This window comes from Poeciliopsis prolifica, unplaced genomic scaffold, assembly GCF_027474105.1.
Source record: "Poeciliopsis prolifica strain line A6 unplaced genomic scaffold, Auburn_PproV2 SCAFFOLD038, whole genome shotgun sequence".
Classification (NCBI taxonomy): Eukaryota; Metazoa; Chordata; class Actinopteri; order Cyprinodontiformes; family Poeciliidae; genus Poeciliopsis; species Poeciliopsis prolifica.
Genome location: NW_026562413.1, coordinates 2,604,392 through 2,629,409, shown reverse-complemented (window position 1 = coordinate 2,629,409; position 25,018 = coordinate 2,604,392). Strand labels below are relative to the sequence as shown.

The window sequence follows — 25,018 nt, the reverse complement described above, 5'->3', positions numbered from 1 at the left end:
TAACTTCAGATTTCCAGGCTCCCATCTTGATTCTCCTGTCTTCTCGTTTTACATTGTTATTGATTTTTAAAAGAACATTGCTTGCAACACCTCCTAAATCATTTTCAAACACACAAACATTCTAACAAAAAGGGGAAGGACGAAGAAGTTTTACCCAATATTTCACAATTATAAAGCTGAGATTTAATCACTTCCTGACAATGTGTGCATATGGTTACACGCAAATGTGGTTGTGTGTGTCAGGGTGGAAACAAATGTTCATGTAAGCATGAATGAGAGAATTTAAAAAAAGAAGTGTATTTTCTCCTTCTATGCACAATAACTTGCATACTTTCACACACACTTGGTGCACATGCAAACATCCTCACACACACAGACATACAATGCTAATGCATGTGAAGGACACTAGGACAGCTCCGAATGCCTCAGGGCTACGTCTGAGCTTTCATTTCCTCTATCCTGCACAACTGACAGAAGCGAACACATTCACACAACCCACAGACAGAAAGCACAATGTTATGAAACTCTTCACCTGCCCACAGGGACTCCAGCTGTAGACAACTTTAATATTCCAACTAAAGATTTTCCCAATATTAGTCTACTTTGTAATAAAATAATTAAATTGTTTTTTTGTTTTTTTCTTGGCATAAAGGAAAAATAAATCACGCTAAAATATCTTCCAGTCACATTGACAAACATGCACCAGACATCCAAAAATGCAGACAATGAGTTTATAGGCGACATCTGTGGCTTTAAACTTTAACTAGTTCAACCAAAAAACACTGTGTAAAAATTTGAGTTTAAGTGACTAATAAAGAAGCAGATGTTACACTTTCAAAGGGTGGATACATTGTCAAGCTTAAGGGAAATCTTCTCCTTATAAGGTCTGGCTAAAAAAATAAATTAAAAAAAATGCAACAGCAGTCTAACTGTATAGATTACCAGTCTAATTTTACCATGCTGTAATAACTTAAGGCTAAACACACGAAGTTTCTTGACTGAGATAAAGTCTACATTTGACGTCCAATCATTTGCACCAAAAGGACACCCCCGCCCCTCAACCACACACACACGCACATGCCCACACAGAGATGCAAACATCAGTAAAAACATGCAGACTGTGTGCTTTCCTGTGCTAGGGGGGAAGTTGCAGGTCATTGCGACATCAGTACTTTAGATAAGAGCGCCTTCACACACCGTGGATTCAGCTGAAGGGGTTTAGTTTAGATTTAATGCAGATGAGCTTTAAAGAGTATGATAAATACAGTATGATTAGTTGCAAAACGTGTCACTCGTGCACAACAGGAGTCAAATCCATTTTTGTAGTCTGCAATGCAGTCATCCTGCAGCACGAACAAATCTGAATGTAAACTGATTGCAACAGTCGTGACTGTATGCACAAGAAAGATTAGTAAGTGGCCTTAACTCAATTTTTATAATAATCCTTCAATCAAAGCACTGAGATGTCATGGGTTTCACCCCTTAATTGAAGACAAAAAGTGAAACACATTACATCAGTTTACTAAAAGTTTATATTTTTATTTACATTCTTGCTTTCATGAGAACCGGAATCTTAGACTTATCCACAATTACAAACTAGCCTGCTGAGAAGATAGCTAGCATGGTGGGAGCTGAACTGATGGCTAAGCTAACTGAATAATATGTCTAACCCAACAGCACAATAAGTAAAAGTAAATGAAGTATGGAAACATCAATAGGTATGAAACACAACAGGCTTTTTTTTTTTTTTACCATAAATGACTGATTTAACATTCCCATAAAAATTGCATCATTTAAAGCAGTGATCTCAAACTGCAGTCGTCCAGGTGCAACTTTTAGATGTGTTCCTTGTCCTACACAACTAAATTAAATAGCAACACTGCCTTGCGAGCATGCAGTCAAGTTCTCTGCTTCAGCCAGGTGTGCTGAAGCAGAGAAATGTAAAACCTGCAGCCAAGTTTCAGTCAAATGTGATGGAATCTTTCCATCACAGATTGTCACTTGGAATGAGGTGTGGATGTACATTCAGCGTCATCCTGCTAAAAGTGAACCTCCGCCCTGATGTCAAGCATTGTACCACCTTTAACAGGATTGTCTTGCATTAGATTCCAACCATCCTAAAGAAACGTATCCCCATATCATGACGTCACCACCACAATGCTTAACCATGGTGATGTGTTATTGCTTTTATTTTACACATAGTGTTTCACATACAAGTCAACAACTTGAATTTTTATCTGCCCTGATCACTTTGTTATGCATGTTGCTGCAACTCCAACATCTGTAAGCAGGACTGCTTATGTGTCTCTGTTAACAATAGTGTTCTTACTGTCACTATAGATTCATAGACTGCACATCTAATTAAAGTTATTTGTACCGGAGACATGGATTCTTTGCAACTCCAGAGTTACCATAGGCCTCTCTTAGCTTCTTCTCTGATTAATGCACTTCTTGGCAGGCCTCGAGATGCTTGATTTATAATCTAATATTGCTTTAAACTTCCCCCCCTGTCCTTAATGGTGCCGTCAGTTCACTTACCTGCAATAAACCAGTGAGGCCTTCACAGAACAGCTGGTTTTACACTAAGAATAAATTACACACAGCTCTGTCAGGATCTTGGGTTGTTTTGAGTTGCTTTGGGTTTGTCAGGATTCTTAGTTCTAATCTGTTATCCTTATTCTGATTTTGATTAGAGAAACTTTCAGTTTTACTTTGATTGGTCACTTGTTAGTTATTCTAGTTCTATAAATTATTCCTTGTGCTTAGTTATTCTTTGTTGCAGTTAAATTAATTTTTCCTAGTTCCTATGTGTGTGTATTCTCCCTCACTCCAAGTGCCTTTGTCTCTCTTTCTCCTCTCACACCTGCAATCCATTAGCTAATCAACCCCGATCTTCAGTCCCAGCATTCACCAATCGAGTATTTATGCACCTCTACTCCTCTCACTCCTTGCTGGTTCCTCCTGTTACTCTCTGTTACCTGGTCTTTGTGTTCCCTGACTCCCTGCATGTTCTTTCCAGTATTTTTTAAGTTTTTTTTTAATTATTATTCTTTCTTAAAAACCTCTTTCGTCCTGCATCCTGGCTCACCCTGGTTTGCATTTCAGTCCAATCTCAACCAAACATCATGACAAGCTTGAGTATTAGGTGAAGGTATTTGCTTTCCATTTATTTAGGTACATCAGAGTTAACCAGGCTTGACATATGTATGGCATGTTTTAGATTAATTTTACTAAAAAAAAGAAAGTAGCCTGATTTTTTTTCACAAGTATCCACTGCTTCGAGAGTGGTGGGGAGAAAAAAAGCAAAAAAGTCAAACGGGTGCGAGGAGTTTTACAAGGCACTATATCTGTAGACTTTTAGTGGAAAAGTCTTAAGACTACTTTAAATTACTAAACGCATTACTTTTGGCAAACATTGCTCGGTAAACGCAGCCTTAAAGTAAACTGCACAGCTTACACACACCACACGGTGGGCTGTGATGTACTCGTTTTGATCTAATTTTGCATTCCCAACATGATTAACTGAAATCGATCAGCTGTGACGATCCGTCTCAGAATTCTCTGGATGATTTTATGGAAGAGCGAGGAGCAGATGCTCTGCGAGCAGGATGAAGGTAGCAATTATTCAGGGGGGGTGCTGTCTTGACACGAGTCTTCTGACTGAAATATCGACAGAACGGCATCGACCATTAATCGCGTATTGTGGATCAGGCGCCAGTTCCCCACCGCTGATGCACTTTGGATAATAACTTAAATAAGAGCAAGTAATGCCAGGTAAACAGAGGCCCTTGTAAATACCTGCTGTGGAAATTCACTTTGGCTTGAGTCTGCTATTTGTCATGTTCTTGCCTGAGGGTAAAAACATTATACCTGGATTGTTTAAATCACGCAACGTGCTCATCAAGGAGAACCACTGCAGTGGATGAAGATACATATCTTTGACAAGTCTGACAACTAGCTGTACACATGCAGCCAAAATGAAGATTTATTGTTTAACATTTGATGTCCCTTTGCTTTGAGCAAATAAAAAAAGATAGCAGAAAACTCCAAAAGTCTAAATGTGGAAAATGAATTATACCTGATGCCTGATGGTTGCACTCGCTGCATAAAAAGACATGCAACTTTTTTTTTTTCTCACTAGTTGGACAATAAATCAGACAAAACCTTTCATGTTCTTGGTCAGTAAGGATTATTAACTGACCAAGGCTCAGGGCCAGAGTGAATTTTCAGTTGTGTCAAAATCAGAAATTTGCCATATTCTATTAAGTTGTGGTATATTTCTCTATTAGACTGTATGACTGAAGTCAAATGTCATAGGTATCCTTTCACAAGCCTCCTGCAGTAGTTTGCTTGAATTTCAGCCAAATTGTCCTTACTGAACTTGTGTAATTGATTCAGATCTGAACAGTCTGTCTTGCACACACCTTTTTAGCTCAAACCACAAATGTTTGATAGGTCTGATAACAAGGCTTTGGAATTTGGAACAAATTGTATTGAGGCTAAACACTTCAATTCTGCTTTCATCAGACCACAGGAAAGTGGAATTATTCTTTTTTCTGTTTTGTTTTGTTTGGATTGATTGGTTTTTCCTCTGCATGTAGCCTTTCAGCTCATGTGCAGCTCAAGACTCACTTCACTATGAATAATGACACTCAGTAATAGTTACAAGTAGAATCTTTACAGGGCAATATTGTGCATTTTATGCTATTTTAGAATAGAATCAATTAACTATGTTGTTGTAAAAAAAATGCATAGATCAAACACAACTCAAAATAAATTTGACTTCCCGTCACAGCAGTTTGAACTGGCCTTCACCACTTTGTCCCAACAATGGCTCTCCATGTTGTCCATTTATAACTGTTCTTTGGAGAGTTGTAGTTTGTATGATAAGTTCAGCAGACATGCAGTTCCACCAGGTGTTTTCTAATTGCTACTGCTGCTAGTCTGGAGGAGTTGTGTGGGGTGAGAAATTGACTGAGGACTGAAGTTACAGGACAATAGGCTTGTATGAGCAGGTGTAGAGGTATCCCGAATGGCTGCCATGGAAGATTTAAGGAATCCTCAAACATCCCGGTCATGAGGGAATAACACTATGCCCAGGTCCCTCTTGAAAATGAGATCTAGATCTCAATGGGGTTTACTTGATTTGATAAATGAAATTGTAAAAAAATATATGAGGCAATGACATTATTATATTATATAAACATTAAAAACATATATTCTGCATAATCCCCCTTTTAAAACAATAATTTGCTTTCTATGCATGCATTTTATAGCAAATCATGTTTGTCTAAGAGAGACAGAACCATTCTCCTTCTCAAATGGTATAAAGGTTTGCACATTTCTATAGTATTTATGGTTTCATTTACAGTTTCAACAGATACACAGAACATTTCCAGGCATTGTAACTGATGAGGAATCAGAGTTGTGAAGATCAACTATTCTCCTCCTGATATTTTGACTGATTTCATTTGATTTTCACAAAGGACTTTGACATGTCGCCTTGAACTACAATTCCCCATTTCCAGTTGTGTCTCTGTTACTCAATGTTGTGAATTAACCTCTTAAAGGCATGTAAAGCCATGACAGCATCACACGTTTCCCAAATCATTTAAAAGCATGCACTGTAAAAAATAAATAAATAAATAAATGGACTGATTTTGTATAGAACCGTTCCAGTCATACTGACCACTCAAAGTACTTTACAGTACTCACCCATTGTCACTCACAAATAAGCACGCATTTATACACCAAAACGCAGATCATTTGGCAACTTGGAGCTAAGTGTTTTGCCCAGAGATACATCGACATGTGGCAGGAAGAAGCTAGAATCAACCTTCAAATTGCAAGACAAGAACTCCCAACCTGTAATGTAGCAGACATAAATAATTTTAGTAGTCATAGCAGTCTTAAAATAGGAAATGTTAAGCTTAATTTAATATCCATAGTTAAAAAGGTATTTTCTTTTTCAGACAGACAGTGCATGTGAAAATCTGTTTCCCACTGTACTCTTTAATATGCAGGCAATGGTGGCGAGTTGCTGGTTCGATCCTCGCTCCACAGGAAGCATGCATCTGCTCAGTGGCGCCAGTGTACGGCAGCCTCGCCTCTACAATGTGTCTCAGGGCAGCTGTGGCTATTCTCCAGTAGCTTCCCACCATCAGCATGTGAATGTGCGTGCGTGCGTGCGCGCATGTGCGTGTGTGTGTGTGAATGACAGAATGTCAACGCTTTGGGGTCCTCTGGACTTCATAGAGCAGTATACAAGTAAGAGCCATTCACCATAAGTAAATAAACTCCAAAGACGTTATCAAAAATCTTGATCTTACCCAGGCATGCCTGTTTTACGAGGGGTGTAACAGAGAGAAAGGATTCACTATCAGCCCTCTAATTAATGACGTAGTCAAAGAAAGATACTAAACACACCCAATCTACCCTTTTCTGTCAGAGCTGTCACAACTTCTTTCAAGTATTTGTGGTGGATTATTCATGACATCTCAAGCCAGATTAGAGCTCTTTAAATAGGTCAAAGATTTACAAGAGATTCAGGTGTGGATCAGTAGAAGAAGAAAAAGTACGTAACATTTCACACCCATCTAACTGCTGGTCCACCCTTTAAAAAAAAACACACGCCATATACTTGCGTACATGCATGGGCGTGTATTTGCAAAGAGTTAACTTCTTAAAGTTATCTAACTGATACTGCACCTTTTATATCTAACTCCTCCCTTCCTCCTTACTTTTTTTCCATCTCTTTTTATTCTTCCTTCTAATCTCTGTCTGATCTATTCTGATGAGTGGCATAAAAAAAAGCATCATAGCCTTGGTGAGCGGATGAAGCTATTTTTCATCTTTGTGGATTTTTAAGGCAAATACCATCTGGAGCTGTCCACCATGTCATATACAAAGCTTCACAGTACTTGGGTTAAACCACTAGTAGGCTCTTATGGCATGTATTTTGTGCACAAGAATCAAAAGAAAATCAGCCAGATACAGAAACAACTTGCTCTGTAAAGATTCAACATAATGAAAGCTAAATTGCACAAGCAATAAAAATTAAAAAAAATGCACACACAATAAGTGGGCTTATTGCACACGATCAACAAAGACTGCATGTGCTTGATTGAACATGCAAAAGTGGTGCAGACCACCCTCTCTAAATGGAGAGCGTCGAAGAGCAGATGTACAATAATAATAATATATTTACGTATGCAATTTGTTACAACACAAAACATAAAAACATTTAAATATCACCCAGAAATAAAGCTTAAGACAGATGTGTTTGACTCCACAATACAAAAAAGGGATAGAGCTACTGCACTTTTCTTAATTGATTGTTTGGTGTATTTTGGTTATTTTGGGTTATTTGCTTCCCATGATGGACAGACCAAAGGTTGGATACTCAAGTCATTTTGTTTTTTTTATGACAGAATTTGCTTGGATGAGAGAAAACAGAAAATATTTGATTGATATGCAGCATAAACTGTCTTTTATACACGAAGTCTTAGTGGCACACATGTCTATGTACAAAGTACACTGCTGTATGCTCAGTCATCCAACCCTAGAGACATGCTAAGATCAAAGGCAACTGGACTTCTACTTTCTTGAAGACGTTTCACAACTTTTCATCATCCTGTGCACCAAGACTGAGGATTTTGATTGTTTCATCCTCTTTGAGACTTTGTTTCCAGTTGCCATTCTCTGAGTTTGCCAACACCAAGTTAAAGTAAACCTTCATGGCAATAGACACAACAGCCAGCTAAAATTTGCATATGGTGCATTTTCTTTTTGAACATATTTCAAAAGCTTAACATTTGGGTTTTGGAAATCAAACAAATGTAAATGACAGCTTGAAAAGGAAGAGACATCTACAAAGAAAAAGAATGAGATGTGGACACACATCCACAAAAGCAATGGTTAGTAGAATAGCTCAATATAAATCACACATCACATGCTCAACTGCCCACACAGACTTATACTCGCAGGATTTATAGGAATTTGCTTTGAACTTCTTAAAACCAATACGCAGATACAAAATGTTAAATTACCATTTAATTACAGTATATATGGGTGTGTATGTAGGTGTGTGTGTGTGTGTATGTGTGAATGTGTGAAAGTGTGCAGGAAAATAATGCCAGCATGAGACAGGAGGAGGGATAAGATTCTTTCCACCTATGTGTCATTTCCTTTCTCAGACTTGCTCACTGCATTACCCCCTTTATATGCTAGCACCATAATTCTTGCCTTACAAGACGTTTTATTACTCAGTGTCTTTCTATGTAAGCCTACTGTTTATCTTTCACTCTGCCACAGCATATCTATGTCTCAGACAAGAAAAGGAGTGATCGTCATGCAAAAGGAGGTAGAATAATGGTGTCAAATGGAAATAATTCAGAATACATTGTCAGAAACTGACCATAGTAAAAGGGAACTTGAAGGATGTGATAATACTTGTGCACATATAAAGTAACCTTTTTGTTTGTTTTGCTTTGAAAGAAATGGTGAGAATTAGTTTTAAGAAAAAGCATTCAGTAATTAGCCAAGTTGATGGGTATATTGTAGGGGTGCACTAATTTATCAGCCAGTCAAATTACCAGCGCCAATTTCCTTAATTTTGGGAGATCGGCTGATACTTACTCCCTGATCTTATCTACCTCAGCAAAGGTCTAAAAGTTAATCACTGTCCTCTTCTGCTCCCCCATGAGACCCTTCTGCTGTCAACTCAGAAACTTTATTGCTATATTTAGCAACATTTCAAACAAAAAAACTTGGTATGGGCCAAAATCAGAACAGGCATGTTAGACATTTTAAATATAAGTATTCTGTAATTGGCCAGAAAACTGCAATTGGTGCACCACTATTATTATGTTGGTTAAGGTGACAGATCAGGCCAATAGGAGGAAACACATTAGGTTTGAGGTGGTTTGCCAACAGGAAGTTAGTCTAGCACCTTAAGAGCGGTCTTGACTTCAAGTAACACAGGGGTTAAAAATGAGAGCGGAGAATTAATATTCATGTTTCATTGGATGTTATGTCATACTAAAAAACAGGGGGAAATAAGCCATCAATTGGACAGAGTCTGAACTGAGCCAGATGAGTTTGAACTGACTTTGAACACCATCATATCAGGCTAAAAAGATCCAGACATTGCATATCTAACGTGCCTGTGTTTCGGAAGAGTTTGCTTGGCCCACTTCTGCAACAAAGCTGGAAATGTAATAACATTGGTCCACTGAACCAAGAAGTACAAGGAACACAACAGAAAGGGTGTATGCTAAACTTCCGGAGTAGACATTTTTGCAGATGCTACTGAGCCTGAATTGTTCTAAAAACTTAGTTTGTCCAAATAAATTCATTGAGTTTTTCGTGTCAATTTCGGAAAAATAAAGTTGTGGATTTTCATCAACTTTTGCTCTGCCAGATAAATTTTTCACTAAACTTTACAGTTAAGTTTGCTCTACCTTAGTATGCTCTACTTTCAGTTTTTTCATGCTTTCACTTTTTGTTTTGGCAGGAATTGTGATTGGAGACAGCAGCAAGATCCTTGGATTTTTTTTTGTAACTTTTTTACTCCTGTATAAGCTCAAATGTATAATAGAATAGTATAATACAATTGTCTGGCATGTTACATAACTGAGTTAGAAATAAGTGGTATGATTTCCAGTTTGGGTGGTTTTGAGTGAACAGTCATGGCAAAACAATACTACACCCTCTATCAAGTCTAGGATTTTACCATATCAATCTGACATTAAGTGCAGAAAACGCCATCAATTTCACTATGACATTAATTATTTAATAAAAACAAAGCAAAAAATATGTGTACAAAACCAAACACAAATTTTGATACAATAGAGAAAAAAAGAAGCTTTTTTTTCTTAGTGATTATTTTTCTAAATTGGCATGCGACATATTTTCAACAATCATAGTATCATGCTTTTTGACAGTATTTTTCTTACTGTGTGTTAACTACCGTTTCTACTGACAGAGGAAAGTTGCTTTGTTAAAGTGGCTGTCACTATCATGCAAAAAAAACAATATAACAGGCTTTGTAGAAGTGATACCGTTTTCAGGGCGGTGGCACTAATAAATTAATCACATGGCATAACTGTTCTAATGCAAATATGAAATGTATAAATATGACAGCAAATTACCATTGTTTGACAGACATCCAAGCTTTTAAGGCCAAAGCACTTGCACACAACAGAAACTGCTTAATTTTTAGGCTCAAGTTCTTGGTCATTACTCTCAACTGATACATATGCCAACTGATACATATGCCACAGCTTCTTTTGCTCTACCATCTTTGTTCAATTCATCCAGGCTCTTCACACTCAACTCCAACTTGCCTTGTGCTGCACTACAAGAGTGTTCAGCACCAGTATGCCATCCTCCTCTAATGTCAAGTAGTCAATACATATGCAGAAATCAAACACAAACAAATGATGAGAGAAGCTACAAGCAAGAAACTGAGAATTTAATAAACAATTAATCCTCTCTATTAATAAGGTCATTAGGTTGAGTACTAACTATTGAACTATAAAAAATATTTTTTATAACCAAGGTAATAGACAAGAAGCATGTATTAAGGGGTAAGAGAGAGAGAAGGAGAGAAAAAAAGGGAGAGAGAGAGAGAGAGAAAGAAATAGAAAGAGAAACACCAGTAGCAGAAAGCTTCAGAAGTGGAATCACTGTGCAAGTTTTTCGTGAAAACAAGAAAAATTGACTTAACCACTAAGACTCCACCACTTAAGATAAGATATAATATGTAAGATATAATATTCTTATTTGGGTCAGATGTAATATAGTGGTAAAGTTTTAATCAAAATCTGGCTGGTACACTGTCATTTCCACTAATTTTTAGGGCAGAAAATGGACGCCTGTCAATAGAAACCCACAAAGTTTTAAAGAAAGAAAATCAAGCAGTTGGAGAGGCCCAGTAAATCACTTGGCTTTACCCCAACTACGAATCTATAGAAACAAATGAAGATTAGGGTTTATAGCTGATGCAACCAGAATCTTTGGTTTTTGAAGTCAGTTTTTTTAGAAGCACAGTGCATGTTTTTTCCACACAGAAAAAGCCTTACTATTGTAAGAAATTTAACCTGAGTAGATAAAATGATTACTCAGTCTACATGTAAAATCTGTACGATTTTACATGTCTATTAGATTTTATGTGTACAGCAGTTTGCCATTCGATGTGATCGAAACTGGATCATTTTGTTTGCCCAGGGGCCCCAAAGGGGTTACTCCTACTTTGCCAACACCCATCAATGGGGATCCAATGTAAAAAGTAGCAACCGAAATAAAAAAGGAGAACAGCAGTGAAAATTTGATTGCCTAGCCCTTAAATCTATATTTACAATGGAAAAGCCAATGCCCTGTAAATGCAGAAACTTCTAAAATTCCAAAGTGCTAACTTCAAATGATTTATTTGGTCTGTGCAGTTGACCACACTATAAAAAAGGTACAAATTGTTCTTTAGAAGCATTTAAATGATACCACATTCATGAGCATTTTATTCTTTCCGTTGTTTTGTTTTTGCAATGTTTGTCCAACTGATTTTCTTGGAAATGTGGGAGTCTAATGCTTTATCTTCATCCTTAGCCAGAACAACATATAGTCTCTTGTCTTTCCCCTGCTGAGTAAAGATGAGGGAAACTGATCCCTGAGGTGGATTTTCCATCTTTAAGAGTTTATCAAGATAAGGTAGCGTTTGAGTTCCCAAGCAAAGGGTAGTGGGGTAGGGTGGCAGAGTAACTCCAAGTAAGTACCGAGACCCAAGTTGTCTTCTATAAACTCCTAAAGTACCCTTGAGCAAGACATGCAATGGCCAACCTGTCTCTGGAGTGCTGTAATGTGAAAAAAAGAAATTTCCCTACTGAGGATCAGAGAACTACAAAAAAGCCTGTGTGCTAAAGTCACCAAAGTTCCACGCCTCACCTCACCACAAAACACTCTGGTGGCAAATTATCTGCCTTGCCCTCCCTCCTCCTTCTGTCTATGTGGCACTCTTCGTTTTTTTCTCCTTTATGCTTCCTCTCTTCTCCTGTCCTATTATGGACATAGCAACAGTGTTGCTGTCAGGACGACTAAAGATTTGATTCACTATCTGTCCCCGTCTCAGTGTGCGTGTGTGTTAGATAGCAGATAAGAGCCATATATAAACAGCACTTGAAAGCAGAAATGTAAATGTTTAGAAGTCACTGCTGAACACAGACCATATCAAGATACCGGCAAGCAAGACCGAGAAGAGTAGAGCAGATTAAAGCAGAGTTCATACCGGGAGAAGGAGAACGCTGCAGACAGGACTAGAGTTAGATTCCAGCCATCAATACGGCTTAGTGGAATTTAGCATCTCAAAGCTATGCTTCCACAGTCTTATCTGTTGCTGAATGTGCCAATGTTTTTGATAAGGATGTATTAGATACCTGTGTGCCTTGGGCTATACATGTTAATTCCTTCCACAGACGTAGAACGGTATATTTATTTGTGTGTAAAGTGAAAAATCATGTTTTCAAACATAGGTGATGTTTTTTGATCATTACAATGGATGGAACAGTAAATGGAGACAGATTTAGAGCAACTACATTTGTTTCCTTTTGATGCTGCGGGGATAATTGCTGTCTAAAGTTTTCTACACTGCCCCCCTTAATTATTGGCACAAAGCATTAGTCTCTGTCCAATTATCAAGGCATATCAATGTTTTACAGTGTTATAGTTTCATACCACAAAGGGAGTCATTAGAATTTTTTGGGCTGTGTGGAATAAAGCATCACTGCACCTCCCCAACCTGTTTCTGACCACTGTCATTCACCAGGGTGACTAGTGGCGTTAACTTATAGAACAGGTCAATTCCTTACGCATTTAGGACATAATGACTTACAAAGTTATTCCTGCTGCAAGAACCCGGGGTTATTTCACAACTTTTGTTCTCATTCTTCTCAGGTGTTCCAATAACTGTGAGACAATCCCCATCGGTGTTAAAGGAATGTAACCAGAATAAAATAAGGTGTGGAAGAGAACTCAACAGTCATAAAGAGAATACGTGACCTTATTCTCCATGTGAATAAAGTCCCACAACATTCCAGAATGCATAATTCTCTGACAAAAGACAACTTCACCCAACTGCCTTTCTCCTGAAAGTAGATTTTAGCTTCAAACTGAAACTAACAAGGTTTATGTACTAGATGTGACAAAGTAATTTCAAAGGCACATGTGCAAGCAGGTTTTAAAGGATCTTTTGTAGTCAAATATTTCTAAAGGAAGAGGAGATTTTTTTATTGTATTTGGAACTATATTGGCCATGAATTGTGTGCACATGGATATGAACGCTTTCTCGCGAGTGTGTGCACAGTTGCACAACTGTGTGTATTTTGCATGTGTGAGCATGCAAGTGAGGGAGTGAGTGATTGTTAGCAGAAGCTCGTTAACCTCAGAAGTCATTACCGCAGCTCAGAGGTTTATACCAATTAGAAAAAAAATAAACGACAAGCGAAAAACAAAACAGACAAATGAAAAACAAGAGGAGAGGAGAAAGTGATTACTGGAGACAAAATTTAAGTGATTATTTTCACCACGTTGAAAACAATATTCTGCCCCCAAGACAGATTTAAATGGCAAGCGAGTGACAGGAGTGATTGCTGAGAAGAAAGCCATAATTCGAGAAAAATAGGAAGTGATCATTGGCGTAAAATATCAAATTAGGGGTTGGTAATTCCTTACACAAGTAAGGACAAAAAAAAGACACAATTAGAAAGTGACAAGAGGAATTAAAGAAATAACTGGGATCAAAATAGATAAATAAGAAATGGAAAAATGAGATGAAATGTGGAAGAGGAGATGACAGACATCATTGTGCCTATATAATGTTTTTTTCTTCTTTTTCAAGATATATTTTTGTTTTTTAGTCTCACTTTGGGCATCCCACATTCTGGCCTGTTCCATTTGTCCCTGACACACACACACACACACACACACACACACACGCATACATGTAAGCATTCATATACACACAAACCCCTAAAGGGGCCTTTTTTCCGCATTGGGCCATGTGGTGCAGACAGGCGTACGGAAACAATTCCCTAAAAACACACAGTCTACTCATAGAAAGCTGCAACACAACCTCACACACACACACATCAACATTTAAACCTGCTGGATGAATTGCTGCCTTGTTCAGTGGTGCACTAACAGCAAGGAACCGCTCTGGAGATTAGCACAGACGTACATATCAACATACACATGGAAAAGCCTAACCGTCAGGCATTCTAGGCCACATGTGCATTAAAGTTAAGTTATTTTCTTCCGTCCAGAAGTAGGTTTTCAACAAAATAACCAAGATAAGTTGTGATAAGTCAACTCCATTAGACAGCAGGGAAACATGTCATGGACGTATTCTGCATCAGAGATGTTGTTTTTGCCTATATAGAAAGCTATATCTCATTTGTTTATAGCTGTGCTATCAAGCTCCTATTACCAACTAGCTATTATTGACCAAATTCCTCTTGTAAAATAGCAAAACTTTGTAGAGCCTCTTAGTTATGTAAAAAGTTCAGAGAAATTTGATCAGAAATTTGAAGACTCCTGCTGTCGTCAACAGAAAACAACAATTCAGAATAAATCAGATGGATTGGTCCATGGATGGATTCGTGGATTCATGCATTTAGTTTCTGAGATGGTGAATTGAGTTTACCTGAACTTACTTTACCCATACTCATCCTGACTACTTGTGGAATAACCCCAAAAATCAGACAGTTGAAAGCAGAATGTTGATTTTCCTTGAATTGAAACTAAATTTTGCTGAACATTTTGACGTTTTTTTATATCTGCTGTCTCCTGTCACACACAATCTGACTTTGCTCCTATATTCACCCCAATGTGCAATTTTAAATGACTCTTAAGCATTTGAACTGAATGTTGGCTACATTTAGCTCTTAAAAAGTCTGGAGAGCTCCTAAAGTCCTCCTTCACATCAAAATATGAATATATATTCAGGTTTGTGTCTCATTCTTTCTGTGTCTTCACTGTTGAGTAATTGCTGTCTTTTCTTTCTGTTTAAAAGAAAGGACACTTTCATTCTGTTGTATTTCTGTCTGACAGTAGTTAATTATATTTTACCACCAATCTCTTAATTTGCTTTTCTCCTCTTGCAGAAAATGGCGCAGCGTGTCTTCCAATATTCTCAACAATATGGTATGTTTCATGTGTCATTACAGACAATTGGCCCTGAAAGAAGTCAGGATTAAAATTCAACAGTGTTTGTTATTGCAGTCAAATGGATCCGAGGGAGTCAAAGCAGCTGGAGACAGAAACGGACGATTTTTTCAGGTCGACTTACTCAGCATTGATTTGTTAAGACCAAACAAGTGGCTTCTGTAAGATATGATGCCATGAGAAAGAGCTGTGGGAGAGCTGACTCATCTTGCTGGAAAGGAAACTTCCTTTCATATGAAAATGGAAGAAACTGCACATATTATTCTCCAGCTTATCAAATACATAAAACTCTGTTTCCCGTAAAAGGTGGTTTCTACTTTATTTTCTTATTTTGTGTCCAATGCAGAAAATGCTTTTCACTGTTTCCTTAAAAATTATAAAAACTTCCAAAAGAATTTTTATAGAAAAAAACATCATGTAGCTGAAAGCAGAATAAAAACACACTTATTGTCTAGAGTTAAATCAGATGAAGCATATCTTGATTTAGGTAAGGTAGATTTACCACAACATGTGTTTTAATGTGTCCAAATTTTAAAGTTGACACACATTTCCTCAGCTTTTAGAAGCTCAACCTTGCACTTTATGACTTGAATCAACATTTTGTGAATCCTTCCATAAACTTCTCACAATGGTTTGCTGGAACCCCAAAGTCTTAGGCAACCATATTAGATCTTCAGGTTTGGGTCAACAAAAAACCTTTGAGTTTTGCCACTTAAAATTCTTCTCCAGAGAAGATTGTTGTTGTTTTTTTTTTTTTCACTTTTGGTTTTTAAAAAACAACAAATATACAGTCAGGCTTTTGACACTTACTTGGCACAAACCACATTTGTTTTAGTTATGCCAGCATACATTGCAAATAGGGCAAGCATCATCTCTAACATTATCAAAAACAAATGACAAACAACAAACTCTGGTTCACAATGTTTGAAACCACCCAAACTAGGGAGTACATTTGATACTAACTGATGATATTTTAGCTTGTCATAAATTTTATTACTATCGCAAAACTACCACAACATAAATGGTGGTAAAATATTAAGGTCATCTACTCCTAAACACAAGACAAGAAACAGTGTGACAGTAGCTTTAACAGTTATGGCATCAACAGAAAATATTAGGTATGCTCCCTACAAACACCACACACATTTCAACTAAGAACTGAGTAAAGACTTGCCTTTGTAATTAGTTTTTTTTTTTTTATTGTCAATTTTGAATTTTGTTTTCCCTTATTTCTTTCTACTGTCACAGCATTTCTACTGGAAGCACAGTGAAAAAAGCTCAGTGTGACATGGCGACTGACTCAGTTGCATTTGGCTTTGGTTAGCACCTGAATGTGAGCAAACTACCAATTGGAACTATCTTATGGCTCCCAACTACTGCTTTTGTCGCTTTGGCAGGTTGTTCTGTGCCGAGCTGCCTGGCTGCTTTAACTGGTTGTGCTACAGTCCCAGTCGTCTGGAGTGACTCTGGTGCTGCCAGGACCTGGGTCTTTTCAAATCAAATATATATAAAGGAACGCTAAAACTTATAGTGTACAATTAAAATTCTGATGGCAGATCTTCCATAGCTTTCCTTTATTATAAATATATCTAGACAAAGGTTACCTATAGTGATACAGAATACAGATAGGTACATCATGCGGATAAGTGTTAAACATCAGCAGACTCTAGAATTCAGAAAAAAGAAAAAGAGAAGAGAAGAAGTTTTTGGTCAGTATAAGCAGTCACATTCAAGCTGACTTTGCAGTAGTTTTCTAGCATGCACAACACTGCAAGTGCAGAGTGATTTTTCCTCTCAGACACACCAGGAGCAGCTCACAGCTGTATACATCACCGGCATATGGATTAAATAAATGCAGTCTGTGCAGAGCTTGTTAACACTTGTTCTCTTGGCTACAACACAAGTTTTGGGCAAACCAAACAAAAATAAGAGCACACACCCAAATCTGCGCACACCCAGACAAGAGCGTACATGCAGACTGCATGTGTGCAAACACAGACACAGAGATCACATCCAAGCAATTTTCAAGAAGTGAATGTTAAACTAAGCCAAACATGTACATGTGCATGTACCCTATGTACTTTAAAAGCTAATTTGTGTCATAAACTTTAATGTGTATTCTCTCCAAAATTGCATAAATGAGGCAAATGATAAAAAACTAGGCTCAATTCATCACTCCTGGTTTGCCCATAACCATCTGAATCTGAGCAATTATTTTTTTGTCATAGAGAAATATTGACCAAAGGCAGATGCCCTTTTTTCTCGACTTTTAAAAGTCTATAATCTTAATAAACATAATTCAATATTAGTTTGGAGAAATTGTCCCCAACACTTTCAATGCAGTAAACATAAAAATCAGAAAACTGACTCAAATCTCTACTAGTGTGATGCTTACTTTGCAGTTATTTTTTTCAGAAGTTTATCATTTTCACAAGCACTACATAAATAACCAATCAATAATTAATGTTAATTACTTCAGAGTCTTTAGCAGATTTAGCTAAACATAAATAAGACTGGATTTAAAAATGTCATTTTCCCATGTCTTTAGTTTTGAAAATGTAAAAGGGCAAAATAGATTTATGGTATTGTGAATATTTAAGGGGAAAACTTGCCTTCAGTCTGGAGCATCACTACCAATTAGTAAAGTCAAACTGATTTATATTGGAAGAATGTTTTGACCAAAAATGGAGCATAGCCACTCTGCTGGGAAGAAAGAATGAGATAAAACAGTGAGATGACACTAACCTCGACCAATCCCACATCGGGTTCTTACAAACAGACTGACTGCTTCGCTCACATCTGCCACTGATCTCTGATTGATTCTGTGTCCTTTAAATGAGTTAGTCCTCAACAAACTAACAAATGAAGTCATTAACTGCAATGACAAATGTTGACACTGTCTTCATAAATCTTTGCCTGCATAATTAATAACCTTTAATTTTAATTAATCAGAACTATTTGCTGTTTAGTATATTGGGTTCAAAGTGTTTTATGTGGTCACAAATATGTGCCTTTTGTACAAAATGATAAATGGTCACGGCTTTGTCTCACACACAGTGATACACTGACACAAAATATGTGGCTGTGGAAGATCTAGAAGTGATATCCCCGACTGCAAAGCTGCGAAAAGATGAGATCATCCAGCACACAATGAGCTATCCTCTGACAAGTTTTGTGCAAATAGGTCAACAGGTAGTTGACGTTTGCAAGCTGACACATTTTCGTATCTTCGGGCTTCGTAATGAATGCGCTTCACAAATCATGATATGGAAATTAGAAAGACTGCGGCAAAAAAAAACAACAACAAAAAAAAAAACAATTGTGGCTCCACTTACTCAGAAGGGCAGAATTTATTTCTAGGCAAATACATCACAGACACAAACTGCTTTGTGAGCAGTGAACATGCTAATGTGTTTGTGTGTAGTACGACTGTCAAACTGCTTTGTGGGAATGACTGAATTATCTCTGTTCAACATTCCGAAGTTATAAGCAAATCTTAAAGGAACAGGCATATCAAAGAGCATTTAATACCACAAGACACACACACACAAACAAGAGCGCATCAGTGAACATCTGTATATACAGTCCACATCTAAAGGCATGCATTCACATGCAGAGACATAGTTGGACACACACAATCAAAACCACGTCTAAAAGCATCAAGCAGCTCAAAGCAATCTGCCCTACTGAAAAACATCACCAAGCAAAGCCACCGTACCACATAATGAAAAACATACAAGCACTAACTCCATCATAGGCTCACACATGCTTTCACTCAGGGGCGCAAAACAGGCACCGTGTTTACTCAAACTTTAAACACTAATAATTTATCATGACATTAATTCAGAAAAAGAGCTACAAACTGTTAATTCAGGCAGTTTTAAAGAAACAGAAGATAAATAATCAAATCATCACATAAATCGATCACCTGAAGGATTGTGTTACAAACTGAAAAGTCACGTAATGCCTCACCAATAGGAAAATTACATAGGAGTCAAACTGCATGAAAATTTATAATAAAACATTTCTTTGTATAAATGTCTCTTTCTGCCCAATGCCAATTTCTAGTCTTCCTTAAGGTCTAGGTTTATATCCACATATTCAAAAATCAATAACACTTAAGAGAAAACATTTGCTACCCATTCATAGATGAAGGTAATGATTCTGAATCCTACAGAAAATGTATGAATCCCCCTTTTATGCCTCAAACTACATACTGCTATTCATGATATGATGGATCGAATATGGTAGGACATCTTAGTTTTGATGCAGTGGAGGAACTGAAAAAGAAATCAGATTTTACGGTTTTTGATCGGCTAATCAATCTCTGGTCAATCGATTGGTTCATCTCTAGTTATTAATTTAAACTGCCAAGTCGAGGGAAAAAATGATGAGTGTGAGTACAGCAGGAATCCGCTGGTTTGAGACATCAGCTCCCTTAGATCTCTACATAAATATTAAAGGGAAATGAACAAACAGGAAAAAAAAAAGATCTTCGAGCATTTGACTTATTGATCACCAGTCAGAGGCAGTCAAGCAAAGATTGGCAATTTTGTTGCATCCTGGCTGAGTGGTGCGTCAATAACAATTATGTTCAAAGAAAAACTGAAAACCAAAACTGTGAATGTAAAACGTGAGCTAATTTCTTTTAGTCAAAAACACCTGAAACATCTGGTCTGACTGTGACCGTTTTCATTTTGATAGATATTTTGATAGAGCCAGTAGACCGCTTAATGGCTCTTTTAAAGCAGAATCCTATTTTATCACTTGCCCATCATGTTTAGCCCTTAGCCTCAGGTTTTGAAGCAGTGGGGCATCACAACGCTTTCTGTGCGGTTGAAGAAGAGCAAATAGGAACAGTTCCTACACTTGTAAACAAAGGGGTAGGAACTAAGCTTAAAAATATGCTCTCAAATGTAAATATTTTATTTGTGTATTTTTTATAGTACAATATTTTTAATGGCACAATAACCACTATGGCATCCATGTTAAAACCCAGGTGGGTTGTGGGAGATGACCTCTCCTACAAACCTGATGGACAGTTTCACTTTCTACTTTTGACACATGCATGTTTGTATGGTAAACAAGAGATGAACAAAATGTCTATACACCATTTCTAAAATATAGAATTTCAAGTGCAACAAAATAAAGTTGTTTTGCTATAAAAATGTAAGATATTTGGTATGAAAAGAATATATATGTCTACAAACTCACCCACTTATAGCTGACATAAAATAAAAGGTTTACCATGCATTTAGAAATATCAGAATAATTGTACATGAAATTTGCAGAACAAGCAGTAGATACTACAATAATTCCATACTCCTCTTCACAAACCACCGCAGCCTTGTGATCACACTTACATAATAACCTCCACTGTCTGCATTTGCATTTCCTGTAGTATAACACCTTGCAAATGTGTCGATGCATTCTTGAATGCATGTCACAAAAAGAACGCAGCAAAATTAACAAAAACAGGGTTTAAAATGTCACCAAGTAACAAAAAGTTACACGATTATTTTATGGGCTTACTAATCACCAAACTATGTTTTAATATATGTCATAGTCCATCGACATAATTTAGTGTTTCATTGAAAATTATGCTCTATATCTATAGCATATAACATCAAACAGACTTGGTCTACTTCGTACTCATAACCTTTCTTACAGATTTAGCGTCAGGCGAGCAGCTGATAAAGATATCCCCTCTAATTTTCAGCTGTGAGGAACTAATGAGCTCTGCTAATGGGGCTTATTGAACTGGAAAGCACCAGCATGGACATGATGGAGGAGCAGGTAATGTTTGACTATGACTCAGTTATTCTGACATATAATGTCAGAGACATTCTTCAACTATTCATGGATGTGATCTCTACTCATTCAAGCTGTACAGTAACAATTTTCCCTCATCGTGGGCAAATATTATTACTGAAACCCAGCACACGGGGAGCATTTAGAGGCAATGCACAGTCACTTCCCCCTACGGTATGAGAATGACAGGTTTGTCATCATGCTTTGCTACTCAGCATAAAAAAAATGTAGCTGATGTGAACAATCAGCAGCTAAGGTCGCTCAGCAGGAAGCAATGTTGATCCACAAATTAATGAAGCTCTAAGAGGAAACCTAAGTTTCCTTCTTTTTTTTTTTTTTAATTATCTAAATAGTTTTTTTTGTAAAGCTTTAAAAAATAACTTGTATTATCCAAATAAAAAATACAAATTCCAATGGAAAAATGCTTACACAACACAAACAATCTATATCCCTGTTGCTAATAAATGTTTATTTCATGTGAGTCTGAACTGACATGATTTTCATAAAAATATAAGACATAGAAAACTAAAGTTTAGAGAAAAATGTTCTTTTAACAGTTTAAACTGACATAATATTGGTTTCAAACACAACATATATAATTGCATAGAATTTCACCATCCAGTAACTGTATTTTTAAAAAATAAAAAAGTTCTGTATTATTTTGTATTCAGAAAACAAAACGTCTGAAAGAGTCAGAAGAGTGTGAGATGTGCAAAGAGTTCTGAAATAATTTTGCTTATTGCAGTGGAATATTTTCACACTGAAAAAAGTTGCAACTTTGAAGACATTTTTTCCCCTTACATTTTCTTTCTTAATATACCTAAAGGACTGTACATATATGAAGTGGCTATTTCCAGACTCAAAGGTTTTAACATAAATCTGACCAAAATAAATGACATGTTCTCCAGTCTTTCCCAAGTTGAAGACCGTTAAAAATAACTAAACCTCCATGTCTCCAAAATCAGAAATTATTAACAAAAAATTTTAACAGGAAAAGTTATTTCTTAATGTTGGATATGCTTTTTTAATAAATAAACATACTTAAATTCACAATGTTTTTTGTATATATATTTTTCAGTTTTGTAACTACAATAAACTTTGTTTTGTTTTAAAAATCTTTATCCATCTTTCCCAGCGGTGCCAATAAATATGAAGATACTTCTGTATCTTCTGTAAAAAAAACTTTTCGGTTTTAGCAGTGGAACACTTCTGAGTAAATTTAACGGAGCTGAATTAAACAAATCTTACCTGTGCTGGTCATCAGGTTATCAAAACATCATGGCTGACTCCTGGCTTTGGCATCAGTTTTGTTCAACCAGCTTGATTACACGAGTCCGTCCAGTAGCACAGCACTTCTGCACGGTTCCTCTGTTACTCCAAAACAAAGTAATAGAAAGCAGAAACCAGACGTCGGACCCAAACTTGTATCAGTCCATCTCTTTTGGTCCCTGTGAGTCCTCAGAGCTCCACAATTGTCAGAGTATAAACGGTTCAGCTTCTTTGCGTTGTGTTTCAAAAGGTCCTTCACTGGGACACGCATCAGCTATGTTTGGTCCAGAGCTGCAGCACCTCTTCTGCTTAATTGCGCACCATCGCAGTTTTGTTCCTGGTCAGCTCAAGTCTGGGCAACAAATGCTGTCCTGCTTTTAGATCTTCAGGCAAAGTTGTTGCCTTAATCTGGAAAAGTATAAGACAAAACTTATAGAGAGAATTTGACAATTGTGAACAAATTATTTCTAACATTTATCATAAAGAAAACATTTAAGACCTAGAAATGCATTAACTTCAGTTTAGAAATAATTTTTATTATTTAAATGATAAAATGTGAATTTACTTAAGTGTAGCTGTATAAATGGAAAGGGAATGTTCCAGCAAATACACTAATTACATGCACAATCAGGTAAAGCACTTTGGAAAAAAAAACAACATTTAGTATAGAGAGTGGTGCAGAAAAATTGATGGGGGACGAAACAAACAGCCTGGAGCAGCATTCAGTCGCAACAGGATCCAGCGTCTCACTTTCTCTCCGACTATTACCAACTCCATTTCAATATTGATTGTTCCATGAGTCTGAACAAGGAGGTCATTAATGAGTAATTTCCTGGGATTTCCATATCAAATTTCCAGTGGCCATGACCGCTGACAATTACATTTCCTTTATTCTGTAATTCTAGCATTAAAAACACAGACTCTTCGATTCTCGGCTCCCGTCGGTTTTGTTGCCCCAACCGCAAAAAAAAAAAGAAAAAAATCATCCCACCCTCTCTGTTTGCGCCACTCCCCTCTCTCACCTCCTCTCAGTCCCACCTCACTCTTAGGCGCCTGCTGGTTTCCACCCATCCAGCTTCTATGGTCAGCCAGATTTTTCTTTTTTGGGGGGGGGGACTGTTGGAAATGGCGTGTGTAAAGATGGGCATCGTTCAGTTACGACCATAAATAAAACCGTAAAAATATGGAGACCGTGTGTGTGAGTGTGCCAATCTTGCCAAAACGTTTCTTTTGGATTTACATCAGGACTTTGAGTAGGACATTCCCAATGAATATACTTTGAAATAAGCTGATCCATTGCAGCTCTTGCAGTATGGTTAAAAGAACACGTCTCAGAGCTGCAGACTCAATGATTTTCTTCTAGTATCAGCATCCTGCTGAAGGTAAGCATGGTGCTGCCATCCCTACTGTCTTTCACAGTAGGGGTAGTGTGTTAGGGTGATCTGCATTGTTTTTGCATTGGCATTTTAACATCACATGGCCAAATTACCTACCATTATTTCTCACAACTTGAGCTTTTCACTTGCAAACTCTTCCTTCATGGCCAGATTTTTCTGCCTCTGATTAGTAGTCTCTCGTTTACAAAGATGGTCATTTCCTGGCAGGTTCACTGCTCCGCTATACTATTTTTAATTTCAAATGTTGCATTGATCAGTGCTCTGACATGTCCACAGTTTTTAAACCCTGCTTTGAGTTTATCCATAGCTTTCTCCTTGACCAGTGTGTTGTTTTCCTTGGTCTTTGTGATGCCATTTGTTCACTAATGTTCTCTAACAATTCACAGAACATCTGTACTTGATTTTATTTATGTGTATCCAAGTAAAGGAACTACATAGTCTTTTCCATCCACTTTGGTTTGAACTAGAAAATAAAGGTCCAATATATAGAAATTTGTGGTTGCAAAATGTTTTACTTTTGCATTGCAGTATACAGGTTATCACCAGTGGGTTAGACACATTTTTAAACATATGCACATGCAAAATTAAAGAGCCCTGTCTATTTTTTGAAGCTTACTATGCATCAATTATGCAAAACTAGGTCTGAAAGAGATGAAAATGAATAGCGTTCTCATCCTGCAATCTCAACTCCGAGGGTTACCTTTGCTCCTTGCCACTTCCACAAGTAGCTCTAACTTTGTTTGCACCACAAATAGAAAATGCACACACTGAAAACGGACTGTTTTTATGTGAAAAAGGGAAATCTGCACATTATGACTCATAACTGAAATTATGAGTCATTTTCATACCCTCCCATCTTAAAACAGTCATATTTTTAAGAGGAGTAAAAAAAATAAAAAAAACCATGGTTTTGGAATAAATAAAAATTTATTTAAATGTCCCACGTCCTCGGATAACCTTTGAGCAATTTCAACAAATCAAACATCAGATTATAAATACAAAATTACAACCACAAAGGACTACATTCTGATGACTTCTCCAGGCTGTAATATCCTGACGCTGAAGCTACACACACGCACATCCACACACATAAATGCTTCCTGTTGTTTCAAGTCTGACCACATAATAGTATTAGCCATTAGAGCTGCAAGAAAGTAAGAATGCTTTTTTTCTTATTTTTTATTTTGGCTGTGAGGGAAAGCAGAGAGAGCAAGAAAGAAGAAAACAGGCCAGCTACTTACTGATTAGTAGAACAACAGGAAAAGAGGAGAGAGAAAGGTTTTCTTTATTGGAAGGAGGGAGTGTAACTAAATATTTTTCCTTGCGGA

General features: G+C 37.1%; 1 protein-coding gene across 1 annotated transcript in view; it reads right to left on the bottom strand.

Annotated features, from left to right (window-relative positions):
- The window catches only part of trps1 (trichorhinophalangeal syndrome I), a 125,640-nt gene that overhangs the window by 78,796 nt on the left and 21,826 nt on the right, over positions 1–25,018 (bottom strand). Inside the window, 1 exon segment of the mRNA XM_055053719.1 lies at positions 22,273–22,701. Coding sequence (XP_054909694.1) covers positions 22,273–22,285 — 13 coding nt within the window. The 5' untranslated portion in view covers positions 22,286–22,701.